Source organism: Lonchura striata, chromosome 14 (assembly GCF_050655825.1).
Source record: "Lonchura striata isolate lonStrDom1 chromosome 14, ASM5065582v1, whole genome shotgun sequence".
NCBI lineage: Eukaryota > Metazoa > Chordata > Aves > Passeriformes > Estrildidae > Lonchura > Lonchura striata.
In genome coordinates this window covers 3,157,455-3,171,213 of record NC_140716.1, presented here as the reverse complement: position 1 = coordinate 3,171,213, position 13,759 = coordinate 3,157,455, and the positions used below count along the sequence as shown (strand labels likewise).

General features: G+C 47.9%; 1 protein-coding gene across 1 annotated transcript; it reads right to left on the bottom strand.

The window, feature by feature from the left end:
* Positions 1-3,048: 3,048 nt before the first annotated feature.
* DHRS7B (dehydrogenase/reductase 7B) lies at positions 3,049-13,507 on the bottom strand. The gene is made up of 7 exons (XM_021549757.4): positions 13,460-13,507; positions 8,717-8,892; positions 7,059-7,174; positions 6,213-6,423; positions 5,485-5,577; positions 4,132-4,284; positions 3,049-3,794 (listed from the first exon to the last, which is right to left on the bottom strand). Exons 1-7 carry the CDS (start codon positions 13,483-13,485, stop codon positions 3,589-3,591), a joined length of 981 nt encoding a protein of 326 aa, XP_021405432.3. The 5' UTR covers positions 13,486-13,507; the 3' UTR covers positions 3,049-3,588.
* Positions 13,508-13,759: the final 252 nt, after the last annotated feature.

Sequence of the window (13,759 nt, the reverse complement as noted above, 5' to 3'; positions counted from 1 at the left end):
GTGCTGTGCCCTGACCACACAATTCCACTGCTTTTGCCTGGAACACAGGAGCTGCTTGCTCCTGCTACAAGGCATCTTTGTAACTGCATCTTGTTACCTGAAATTTTAGAATCCAGTCCTGTGCATTAACCCATTTTTTAGCTCTAAACTCAAAATCTTGTTCTTAAGAGTGGGAAGCATTTACTCTCTGTGAGATCTGCCAGTTATTTTTAAAAGATAGGGGCTTGCTGTCTGTAATCTCCTCCCACCACATGGGGAATAGGTGTGGCTGGCATTGGCAGGGCCAGCTTGGCACAGCTCCAGGTGTTACATTGGGAATAGGAGAGCAGAGGCCTGCAGTGAGAGCTGCCTGTGCACTGTGTGCTCCCTGCTGCAGTGGGAGCTGCAGCCTGACCTTCCCAGCTGAAACACTGACCTTGACAGGGTTCAGACCCCAAATTCTCCCTGTCTGTCTTTATCTCTTCAAATTGCCACGGCAGGCACCAAGGACTCCCTGTCCTCACCTCCATGGGCTGTTCTGACAGTGCTTCTCTGATTTGTGCTTCTCTGTTGGGGCAGTTTTTTGTGAGTAGGACATGCAGCCCATTCTGTGTGTGCTGGGCAAACTGGGTTTGCTGGGTGTTGCCAGCCCTGAGCACCAGCAGCTGTACCTGAGTGGGCTGGAGGAGCTCCAGTGGCAGTGAGACATTTCTGGGTGGCAGCAGCCCTTTGTACAGTGGCTGAGCTCTCTCCCTCCAAGGTTAAAAGAAGCTGAGATCCAGAGCATATATTTATAGCAACAATGTACAGTTGCCTTGGCAGAGAGGAGGCAGAGAAATGCAACTACTTCATCTTTCAGTGGTTAGGCCAGGCTGGGCAAGCTGCCCTTCCACCCTGACGTGTTTCCAGAGTCCCTGCTGGATGGATTTGAAGCCAGTGGCACATCTGCCACAGCTACTACTGCTTATTGCTACCGAAGGCCCTGAAATACCTTTGTGCTGACCACACCAAAGGTGTTCCTGATCTTTTTTTTACTCAATGCAGGATAATTCTCAGAGCTGTTAGTTCCTTTTCTGCACCAAACCTCTGGGGTCCTGGTACCTTTTTGTGTTAAGCTTCCCCTGGTGTGGAATGATCACTATGGCAAGTTCCCTAAATGCATGGCTGGCATCAGAGACTTGAGTTAAAAATTAGCAAGTTTCCTGGGGTCTCTTATTGCAGGAGAAAAGGTGAAAAGTCAGCTGTCACAATGGATAGGTCTGATTGAAAAACACAGCTGTTACTCCATTCTGAGGTGGAGGGGCAGAGGGGCTTGTTCTCCAGGGAATCTCAGTGAAAATGCAGCTAAAATGCGTTTTAACATTCTGGCTGTTAGGGCTGTAACTGTTCAAAGTGACCTGGGAGAATGAGAGGAGTCTTGAGGGGTATTTTAGTGCAGGGTGAAATGGTAAAACAACTTCCAAAAATTCTCATCCATGTGGAGTGCTGCTGTATCTGCTGTCCCCAGTGCCAGTAGCTCAGTGGAATCAACAGTGGCTGGGGACAAACCTCCCTTCAGAAGCCCTCACACTTTGCTGTCCCCCTGCCCATTGTGGATGTGCTCTGGAGTGTGCAGCTTTCCCCTCATCACAGAGAGGGAATTTACCTCCAGAGGGAATGGGTGCACTCTCAGCAACCTCTGCCTTGGAGCTGAAGCTCCCACAGTAACTACAGGAACTCCCCACACATAATTTTTCCCTCAGGCCTGATGTGTTTCACCCTCGGTGCCCTGGATGGGAACACAGGAATGCAAAGCAGCCCCTTGGTCCTTCCTGAGTAGCCACGACCTGAAACACCAGAACATGGAGCAGCTGAACAAGCCTGGCAGGAGCACTGCATTTCACCAAGAACCTCAGGATCTGAGCATGGGAAACACAAAAGGAACAGTACAACACCAACACTCCCCTTGTGGAGAGGCAGAGAAGGTAATGCCTTGCTTTCCTATCTTAACAGGAAAAAAGGTGTCTGCACACCTGAAAGCTTCACCTTGTCAATCCAACCCCAGACCTTTCTGTGACACAGCCCCAGCCACAGGGAAGGTGGCAGAGCATGGATGTCCTGACAGAGCAGCAGCATTGTCATCAATAAACACATCCTGGTTCTCAGAGATTATTTATAAATCTGTAGTGGTTAAGAAAAGGCTTTTGGAAGCAGAAGGTCCTGCTGAGCCTGCACACCCATATCAGAGTTTGTGTGACTAATCCTCTGTGGATTCACACTGTGTAAGCTAACAGGTCCCATAAAGAGGTCTGGGATAAAGCATGTTGTTCTGCAGCTACTGCTGGTACAGTAGCACCTTGCAGGGATGTAAGGAAAAACAAAACCCTCCTGTTTTCCCTTCCTCTTAAGTTACGTGCTGCACGAGTAGACCAAGGGATTAATTTTATGGCAACGTAATTTATTTGTCATCAGATGTGCACTCCCAGGCAGGACAAGTGAGGCAGGACACATGGAAAATGCTGGCAAGTGCTTGGAGGTGGCAGAGGTCTGAACCTTGGTTCCTACTAGTAGAGTTTATTTCAATTTTAAGATTATTTCTCTCCTGTATCTGTGCAGCAGTTCCTTTTTCCTAGTGGTGCTGGTATCCCTCACATGAGGAGAAGGGGTGAGGAATGGAACATGGCACCCTTCAGGGTGTCAGGCTCCCTGAGGAGATACCTGAACAGGCAGGTAACATTCCCCACAGGATGTGATCCTAATTAGCATCTGTGATTGCTTTAAAGCAGATGAGAACAAAGGGTCTGTCTGCGACACTGCACTTTACACACATGGACTCTTCTCTAGTACCAGAGAGTGCCTGGCATCCAGAGGGTCACGCCTGCTCTGAGCTGCAGGTGGCCCAGGTGTGCTGCTGTCACCTGTGCAGTGTGTCCTGGCAGCAGCTGCCTTGCTGTGCCATTCTACCCGTTCAGTGCTTCCCTGCATTCCTTGGGCTGGGATCCACAGAGCGCTGTCGCTGCAGAATTAACAGTCCCAGTACATCAGCAGGGCATGATTCAGACAGGTAAAATGATGCCAAATACACCCAAATTGTACATCAGTTACTTCTTTAAAAGTGGCACTGTACTGATCTTAATTTATCAGATGACTTGGCACGTTAACAGGAAGAGGCTGTGAAGTTTCCCACTGCAAGCAGCATGTCCTGGATCAGATTGGAAGGAGTGGGAATGAGACACTGATCACAAGAGCTCCCAGCTGAGGACTGTATTTCACAGGGCTGGGGACAGCCAAGGTCTGCTCGTGTGAAGGCAGAACAGGTGGGTTTTATTTGTAGCAGGCCAGTAAAGCTGAGCATGCCTGCAGTGAGGTGAGAAGTCTCCCAGCCAGGGGCCTTCCTGGCTGCAGTGTTCCCCTGACCCCTCCCCTGCAGCCTCAGCTCTCCCCCATTGTCCAAGCACCCTTCCTTCTCCAGCTGAGGTTCCTCTTCCAGCAGTGTAAGGGAAACCAGTTCCCAGTCTCCATGCAATGGTAAACAGATTTTTGAGAAAGGATTTTCCTGCAGGAGCACCTCCAGTGATGTCCCAGCCGACTGCAGGGCCTCAGCCTCTCCCTGCTCAGGGCAGCCGAGCTCTAAGAGCCCTTTACTTTTCTCTCCTTTTTTGCTCTGGATGCCATTAAGGTGAAGAAGAGCCTGGGGCAGAGGTTCCTCAGGTAGACAGCCAGGCAGGGGGTCAGGCCAGCCACAAGCACTTCCTTCTTCTTCTGTCCCACTGCATTGAGAACCACCTGAGCCACCTCGGCTGCCGTCTGTCCCTCGGCCGTGGTCTTGTCCATAACTGCCAAGGGAAAGCTGAGTGAGCACCACCAACAGCAGGTAAACCCCCACTGAGGTGCCCTTCCAAGGAATGCTCTGACTGCACGTGGCTGCTTGCTCTGGTTTTCACTCCACTGTGTATGGGAGCACAGGCAGCTGTTCCTCATGGCTGGCCCTGAAGGCAATAATTGCTGTCTGGAAAGGCTAAATTTTGGGGCTTGCTGTTCCTACCCTGCATCAAGAGTTGGTTTTTGATCCTTCAGGGCTAACCTGTGTCCCCACCAGAGACCATGTGTTGCAAACACACCTTAAAACAACATGGAGATGCTTTAGACATAGGGCAGCAAGTGGTATCTCACCTCCATAGCGAGATCCATCCGCTGTGACAGCGTTGAGGGACAGGTTTGTCTGGATGTAGCCAGGGCTCACAACTGTCACTTCAATGTCATACTGCTCCACCTCTGCTCGCAGACAGTCAAAGAAGGCCTGGGTAGCATGCTTGGAGGCAGCATCTGGAAAACAGGGAAAGGACTGTACAACAAGGAGGAGCAGGGCTGAAGGAATTTTCACTTTGTGAATGGGATTTTCACTGCAATGCAGCCACTTCTCACCAAGAACCCAAGAGCTGTTCTCCAGCCTCTACCTTTGTTTTTGTTTAGTGAATGGCAGCAACAGGCAGTGGGAATCAGAGGCAATTTAAGAAAACAAAACGTAAACTCAAGTTGAAAACTGGCTGGGATCCTGAACTCAGTATCACAGCCCTGCCAGAGCACTCTAGAGTGAACCCCAGCTGCCTCCCACTCCTGATAAAGGAGACCCAAAACCTCTGGAAGGCAGAGCTGGCTGCCCTGCATGTGCTGAGCATTAGGGACTTGCAGAGCAGGTTCAGGGCTTGGCTGCACAAAGGGAGCACCAGATCACACAGGCAGGCACAGCAGGGCAGCGTGGCCTAGGGCAGGATTTTCCCCCATGAAATGGCTGAGTGACTCCTTTTTTTTGGCCTGTGACTGCCACCACCTCGCCAGCAGCACCAGAGCCAGCACAGGCTGCAGACCCAAGCAAGGGCTGAGCTCCTGCTGCCAGATCCACGTGGCTCTGGTCCCTGTGCAAGCACCCTGGGAGCTCCTCAGAACACACTTCCTGGAGCAATTGGACCCACATCACCTGCAAAACCCATGGCTCAGACATTCCTGACCCATCCCATCACCACTCTGCTTCTGGTGTTCACTTTCAGTGATTTACAGATGCTTGTGTGTCAAATGCTCTCATCTTAGTTCATCCATCTTAATTCCACCAATATTCCTTGTCATAACTGATTTAGCATGAAGAGTTTGCTGGATCAAGATTGTTTAGGCTTTTGTTCTGGCATTGTTTGTACTATGGAACTTCATAATTTATTAAAACAAAAAATTCTTGCCTTCTTAGAGGAGATAATGCAGACAAATTACAAGGACAAAATACCATAAAATTATGGAATTATAGTGACACGAGAGGACTGTCAAGCTGTTTTCAAAACACATTCTGCATCCCTTAAAAACTTTAGGACAGGGATAAGATTTTGTATTTAAGAGTGCTGTCAGTGGTTTTTGACCCCATTGAGGGTGATGCACACAGCCAGTTCCATGGAGAGCTAAATGTGGAAGCTGGAGCCAAGTATTTATTCAGCCTGGTGCCCCAAATATGTCTTTCCCATCTTCTGTGGAGGTACTTACATGCAGATCTGAAAGGAATGCTTATTTTGCCTTGCACACTGCTGATGGCCACAATGTGGCCTTGTCTCCTCTTGATCATGGAGGGGAGAAGTGCTAGCAAAGGACAGAAAAGATCCATTCAGACAACAGTCCTGCCACTGCTGCTGTCAAGAATCAAAACTTTCAGAGCACTCAGAGATGCTGAAGGGAATTACAAAATCCCTCTTCAGTGCAGGGGTTGGGACAGTGCTTGGGATGCCTCTGACTGCAGCTGTGCCTGGCAGGGAGGTTCACCTGTGAGGAGATTCCTTGTGCCAGAGGCTGCACAAGGGCTGCTGTGGTGGCTCTGATCTCCCACACACTGAGCAGCAGGATTTGCTTTTCCTGCCACCTGAACATCTTCCCATTTCCTGCAGCTGACATGCTCCAGGCTGAGCTTTCTGTGTGACCAAAGCTTCCCAGGAAAGCTGCAGCTCCACTGGAACCCCCACCACGTTCTCCAGTGTTCTGTCAGTGCAGACAGGATAACTGGATCTCTTCCCAAGCCCCTACCAGGCTGGAGAGGAGATGGAACCAGGGATCATCTCCAATGGGGTATCTCCCACCCAGTCATGGCCTCAGGCCTGCCCATAACCCCAAACCTCCCTTCAGCCTGTGCTGCACCAGGTACAGAGACAAACACAAGTGAAGCTGTGCTCAGTTGTGCTGCTCTGCAGAGGCAGCAGCCAAATCCTGTGGACCACAGGTACCTTTGGTGAGGGCTACAGGTCCAAAGTAATTTGTTTCCATCACTTTCTTATCCACGTGCAGTTCTGTGTCCACGATCGTGCCTCGGAAGCTGATGCCAGCGTTGTTGATCAGGATGTCCACGTGGCCCAAGGCCTTCAAGATCTCCTCAGCAGCATTTACCACAGCTTTGGTGTCCGAGAGGTCAAACACCACAGTGTGAGGTTCGTGTGTCTGTGAATAAACTAAAGTTAGCAAAATACAGTTCAGTGCTGGGTGTGCCAGCTCATGATGGGATCCTCCAGCTCTGGAAGGACAGGAGCAGGGCCATCCAAACCCTGTGCAACTACAGTGCAGCTGTTCCACGTGGCAGGAATTTATGGCACAAGCAGGTTGTGCTCTTCCTTCTCTGCTCCTGTAGCCTGTTCCCTATCCCTGAGCCTAGGAAAGGGACAAGGGAGTTCTCAAGTACTAAAGTTTCCTGTTGTCTTATTAAAACAAATGCATTTGAAAAAGGAAAAAAAAAACCCATGTTTTCTGCAGAAGCCAGCAGTACCTTTCTTGGCCACAGTCAGCAGGCAAAAACAAAAAATAAGAGCAGAAATGAAGTCATTTTTCCAGATTCAGTGTATGAGGTGCAGGTGTAAAGGGTCTGGACTCTGCCCTCGTGTGCTTTCACTTCCATTTCTAGCCAAGATGGCTTCTTTTGGGGGGTTTTAAAGGAATGACATGCATCATCCCTAAGCACACAGTTGGATTTCTCCTATTTCCCAAGAGAATAACCCAGAAACAATTCTGTAACTTCCGTAAGAACCCAAGCAGAACTCCAGGCCACGTGAGCCCATGGCCTGTCCTGGTCGCACACTCACGTTCTTGCGGTGATTCTTCACAGCACACAGCTCCTGCACCAGCTCCTTCAGCTTCTCACTGTCTCTGCCACAGAGCACCAGCTTGGAGCCAGCTGCATGGAAAGCTTTGGCACATTCTGTGGAAGAAGCAAGGAAGAGAGAAAAGCAGGCATGTGAATACCAGCCAAAGGCCAGATGCTCATCAGCCCTGGTGAGAGCTCCAAGTGCAGTTTGCTGGCAGGGTCTGAGGTGGCTTTACTGCTGCTGTGTGGTGGCCAGACTGATTGTCAGAGAGGTCACAACCACATCCCACTCTCCTGGGACTGTGACAGACACATGATAGTGGTGAGGCAGCTGCTGTGCTCACAGATACTGTGCTGGTTAGACACTTACTGTGCTGTTCACACATCCTCCCCTTCAGCTGGTCAAATCTGCCTGTGCCTCTTTATTTTTGACTTTACACCTCTCTTAAGAGAGACCACAGTTACCTTGTGTGTGTCATCTAACGCAGGTCTTAGGAGTTTCAGTTTTAATGAACACCTTCAGAGGTTCTTGGAGCCTGGGATTTAATGCCTTCATCAAGGTGGTTCTCTTCACTGGGAAAAGCCTGGAAAAGGGATGCCAGGCTATTGTCCTCCTAATTGCATGTTCCTGTCCCCTCTGGGAGCCAGAGGGACAAACTCCTTGTTTGCATAAGGGATGACAGTGGATGGCAGTGAACACACACTAATTAGAGGTGGTCTGGTGTATTAATAACTACAAGTGAGGGAAGTTGTAAAAGATCTTGCAAGTGAGTCAAAAATAGAGGAAACTTTACAATACAGTGGTGGAAGTCTCTACACCCCACAGCACAGGCAGAGCTCCAGCTGGAAGGTCTCTTCTGGAATACTAATTTCCTCTCTTCTTGATGAGAAGTACAAGATCCTTTACCACTCCCACTCTTTGGCTGAGGCAGGCAGAGAGAACCAGTTCATCTCCTTTGGCCAGTTCCTGAACACCCCTGTCCTTAGGGACAAACTCACATGCAAAGGCAGCACCAATTAAAGCTCTATTTGTTCCATAAATGTACTCATCCTAATGAAAGGCCTTGACAGCAGACAGCACCTTGTCTTCTCTTCAAGCAGCTTTTAAAGCAATTATAGAAAGCAGAATTAGAGAATGTAGCCACTGAAGCAAAACATAAGTTTCAGTTGGAAAAAAATACTTCCTGGTGTTAATAATGCCAAGAGCTTGACTTTAGAGTGCATGGATTTCTACCATGAGGGGAACCTTAACTTGAAGGTGAGGGACAAGGAGAAGGAGTGGAAAGTTTGGCAAAGCAGCTCTAAGTACATGAAGGCAGAACACCACATCTGGGAGTTTTTAAAGAAACAATTTGGCTTCCTGGCTTTTTCAGGATTTAGGGAAAAGACCCCTGACAGCACAAGAACAGCATCTAATTCCTTGCTTTGACGAGCTCCAGTTTATACAAGGAGATTTAAATTTTCTGTACCAAATGCTGAGACTTCTTGCACCCAAACCTGCACTGGCTGTGGTCATAACTCAGGTGGGAGCTGTGTCTCTCAAAACTCAGGAACTTTCAACAGGAACTTTCAGCTCGTTCCTGCTTTATTCCAAGAGCTGCTCCTGCCACAGCCCCGTGCCTGTGCTGCCCTTGGTGGCCTGCTTTGGGTCCATACCTTTCCCCAGGCCAGAGGTGGCCCCTGTGATCACCACCACAGCTTCCTGCAGGTAGGCTCGCATCCGCATCCACTGCAGCAGCCGGAACAGCGCGAAGATCCCCAGGCTGCCAAAAAGCAGCGGGATGATGACAGTGCTTGTGAAATCCATGAGCTTTCCCTTCTGAACTGTCTTCCTAGAGCCACAGGATGAAAGAGATCATTTCACCATAAATAAAATGAGCAAAGGCCTGCAAACTACTTTGAAATTATTTTTCTTAATCCTGCCTTAGACCAGCAATAAACCAACAAGGTACCTCTGTATCTTCAGCAGATTTTCTCATCCCTTCATTTAGGTTTTGGAAAGTTCATATCAGTACTCAATTTTAAGCACTGAAATAGTAATGTGAACATCCCAGCAGGACACTTGGCATTGCATCCTCTCAGCTGTCACATCACAAACTCGGGTTCAGGGATGTTGTTCCCATGTTTTGCCCTAAATTCACCCTCTTGTGATGAAGTTCCCCAGGGCTGGGATATTTCCCCACATTCTTCTGATTGTCTAAAACTGTTCAGATTTCTCTAAAACATCCAGTACCAGAGTATCTACAAGCCAGAGATCAGTGACTGTGTATTATCCCAGATGGATATAAGCCAGTCTGCCTTTTGGAGGCTCCAGGTTTTCTCTCTCAGCCAGTAATTTGCTTAACACACTGAAATCTCATCCTGGAATTGGATTCTGATACCAAGGCATAGCCTAATCTCCTTGCTAAGCCATTCCTTCAGGGGAGTAGTTTATGTGACAGCTTACTAAGGGCCAAAGAGCAAGTGGGACTTCTGTGAAAAGGCCACTATTTTTCCCTCTGTATATCCCTGAGCTTTTATCAAAGCTTGATGTAAGGGTGAAGTTAATTACAGCCCCCTCCTCAAATCTTCTGGGTCACATACGAAATCAGAACCAAACATCAGGGTATTTTCCCTCCCCTTCTTTCTTGTGCACACAGAGTTTGAACTCTTGCAGTCTGAACTGCAAGACAGGCCTTTACTGGGAAGATACTGGGAAATTCTGGGCACACAGCTTGGGCTCCTTCAAACAAAGGGGAGCATGAGAAGCAGAAAACAAGAGGTAACTACAATGCTAAGGCAGAAATCAGTGTCACTGAGGAGGACTGAGGGGATGGCAGAGGTTCTGCATGCCATGGAACAGAGCTAATGTGGAAAATGTCAGGCTCTTCCAGATATCCATCAGGGGCTTGGAGAGAATTCCTCAAATAGCTGCTCAGTGAACAGCTAGCTGAAATAGTAGTGAACTGAATAAAATAAATATTTCTGGAGGTACAGCTGGAACACAATAAAATAACACATAAAGACAGCTCTAAATAAACTTGGCAAGGTCAAAAAACAAAGCCATCAAGTTAGAACACAACTCTTCCTGGGGTTCTTTGGAGCTTCCCATTCCCAAAGTGACTCGTGTATGTCTCAAGTCCTTCCTGCTGTGATCCACTGTGGATAATGCAGGGAGGCATCAGAACAGCAGCTCCCCCAGGCACAGGGAGTGTGCCAGGGTGGGAAAGCAGAAAAACAAAAGGAACATTCAGCAAAGCATCTTCTTCCCCCACCCCTGGCTGAGGGAGTGCACACAGGGTGCACTCTGCACTGGTTTGCAGCCAGGGACTGGGACAGTTCATTTGGCATAAGAGAATGGATCTTCCCTAAAATAATTCCTGGGAAATAGACGTTTTGACACAAGGCCATTGATTTTCAGGCTGGATGGGAAGGTTCCCCTGACTGCTTCTGCCTTCTTTATGATTCCCCTTTTTTTGCTCTCTCAACTGTCTCTTGAGATTCACAACACGAGGTGTGGCAGGTGCTGTGCTGACACTGGGCTTACAGGACATTCTGGAATCCAAAAAAACCCTCAGCCCACCTTTAGGCCCTGCCATTATTTCCAAAGTGGGAGCTGGCAGGTGCAGTGGCACTTCCTTCACGAGGCACTGGAAAAATCTGGCCCTGCTGTGGATTCAGAGAAATGCAGGTGAAAAGGTAACTGAGAACAGGGGGCTTTGCAGACACCTCTCCTAACTACAGCACACTGAGATCTGAAAAATATTACTAATATTTTCTGGTATTTCTGTCCTTTTTCTCCATGTTATACACAGGAACTGGGCAGATTGTCCATCTCTGCCTGAGGGCTGCAGCAAACCAAGAACACAGGCAGGAGCAACACCCTACTCTGGCAGCTTCCAGGCTGGAGCCTGAACCAACAGGTAACGGCTCTGGGGAGGGAAAAATGGGATGGGGAAGAGAAGGGAGAGGAGCAAGAGAGGATTTGCCAATCAGAGATGTAAATCCCTTTATATTTGATATATTTTTTATAGATAAATATATACATTTTTAATATAAATACATTTTACATATATGTATTTTTTACATTTTATTTTTTATATACATATATATTTTAAATCTATTTTTATATATTTACATATATGTTTTTATATAAATATATATGCAAATATATATTCTATAAAGATATAAAAATATGTATTTTACAGCTATTTATTTATATATAATAATAAATAATAAATAATAAATAATATATCATTATATGTATTATACACACTATATACCATATAATATATAATTATATATAATATATAATATATATTATATATAATTTTATATAATATATATTTTACATGTATAAATATATATGTTTACATATATATAATATATAAAAATATAAAATGTAATTATATTATTATTGATATATTATACAATATATTATTATATAATATATTGTATTATATAATAATATATAATATATATATTTTTTGGGGCATGCAGATGCAGTCCCTTCTTCCAAGCTGCTCAAATGGCCTCTTAAAAAAACCCCAAAACAAAGAAAATTTCAGTTCAGTGAGATTTGAGAGAGAGGACAACCCAGCTGAATAAATTATTTGGGACAAAAGAACTTCTGTAGCACTTCAGACCTACAGCAGCAAGTTTTGCTCTCATTTCATGCCCTGCTTCTCTCACAAACCCCAGTGAAGCAGCCAAAGCTCCCCAGAGCAGCAAATGCTGTGTCACATTAAAAACGGGGGTGAGGGTGGGGAACACATGGGGTGCACAGCAAATTTGAGATGAAGTGACTTTCTCAGGCCTCCTGCTGCAAGGTCTGAGAGCCCACTTTCACCTCTGTTCAATAATTTGGGTATTCACACTGAAATAAACTCTGTTATTAATAGGTAATGTTTATTACAGCAGGGTTTCACTCTGGGAGAAGCCACTGCTCCTTAACTGGTGTAAAGCAAGTCCTGTAATTCCCAATTCTCCATCCCAAGGAGGATTGGAACATGCAGGTTATTGGAGAGCAGAAATAAGAACACTTAGCAAATACAGATGATAGGAAACTTTCTGAAAGCTTCCCATAGAATAAATCACATTTATCCAATTAAAAATAAACCCAGGACTTTCCAAAAGGAGCAGGACAATGGTTTCTGGAGGAACAAGGATATTCATTAATAAAGGGTGCAAAGATGAGATCCTAAAGAACCAAACCCCTGGAAGCTTCCCCAAACAAGGGGAGGAATAAAAGTGACTGTGGAGCTGCAGGCTCCCAGAATCACATTGTCCTTTAGGTGACAAGTGGCACCAGCTGGGAGGCTGCAATCCCAAATCCAGCGGCTGGGGGGATAAAAGGAAAGGGAAAAAAATCCTGGTGTTCCTAAGGAACAAAGTCCAGCCCCTCCAGGCTCGAGTGAGGGCTTTAGTGTGAAGAAAGCACAAGGTCCTACCTGAGAAGGGGCTCACTTGCAGTGACTCCGAGCTGGAGCTGCAGCAGGACAGCCCCGAGTTAAATCTGGAAATGGCAGCGATCCAAGGAGTGTCCAAGGCCAGCTGAGCCTCTAAAAACAAACCTTGGGAACACAGGCTCTGACCTTTCCAGGGGAGGGGGAATTTAACCCCCACACTGAGAAGACAGAAGTGAACTCAAACTTCTGAAAGGAGTAAAAAACTCCTCAGGAGAAATGCAGCAAGTGGACAGAGATCCTCATTGCAAACAGGGAGCAGGAGAACAGCAGCCCAGCTGGAATTCCCAAAAGCAAGGAGGATCACCTGAAGGGTCACCCTCTGTTGGATCTCAGCATCCTGCCTGCAGCAGCAGGGGGAAAAAATGCGTTTACAGCACGCAAAAACCAGCGTGGATTGAGGAATGATCTGCTCTGCCAGCTGGTCTAGGGGGAGGTGTTGCTGTGCAGGGCAGGGGTAGAACGAGATGGGATTTAAAGTCCTCTCAACCCGAGCCAGTCTGGGATTCTATGAAATCGCTTTCTCATTATCTTCCTGCCACTTTTACTCCGGTACAAACTGGAATTCCGCCCTCCCACACGGGATTCCTCCGCTGGTGTTTGGGACAGAAACAAGGGCGGCCTGATGAGAAAACCGAAACATTTGTTGTTCCAAAGAAAGCGTTTTGCAGACCTCTACCAAATGAACGGCCACCTAAAGCTCCGTGAGAACACAGACGGCGCTGTGTCCCTGATTTATTTAGAATTAGGTGGATTTATTTAGAATTTGGCGTTTCACGTCGCTCCCGGCGGTGAACTCTGCCCCGGAGAGCGCCGCGTGTCCCTGCGCGCCCCAGCCCGCGCTCCCCCAGGCTGTCCCGCATTTCCCCGAGCCGCGCAGCGCCCGGCCCCTCCCGGGTGTCCCTCCTTGTCCCCTCCTGTCCCTCCCTGTCCCCTCTGTCCCCTCCGTCCCCACCTGGCCGCCGCCGCCGCCGTCACCATGGCCACCACCGGAAGTGGGCCCGGGGCATTTCCGCCCGGACTCCGCTCCTTAGTGTCGCCAACCGGAAGTCGCTTCCGGAGTACAGCTGCCCTCACCTGTCCTCCCACCTGTGCCACCCGGCCGGAGAGCGGCGATGCCAAGCAGAGGTTCCGCCCTCTCGCGGTTCCCCCCAGTGTGGGCATCGCCCTCAGGCTCAGAATCCCAAAATCCCGAAGGGGTCAGGCTGGAGGGGACTGCGAGGTGTAGGTTCAGCCTTCCTGCTCAGCAGGGCCG

What these genes read in the sequence shown, in the direction of transcription:
- DHRS7B (XM_021549757.4), bottom strand. Translation starts at nt 13,485, where the DNA reads ATGGTGACGGCGGCGGCGGCGGCCAG. An exon ending in TGAAGAATCACCGCAAGAAC is followed by an intron (nt 6,424 to 7,058) that starts GTGAGTGTGCGA and finishes GTTTATTCACAG; the next exon opens with ACACACGAACCTCACACTGT. An exon ending in CATTCCTTTCAGATCTGCAT is followed by an intron (nt 4,285 to 5,484) that starts GTAAGTACCTCC and finishes CCTGTTTTCCAG; the next exon opens with ATGCTGCCTCCAAGCATGCT.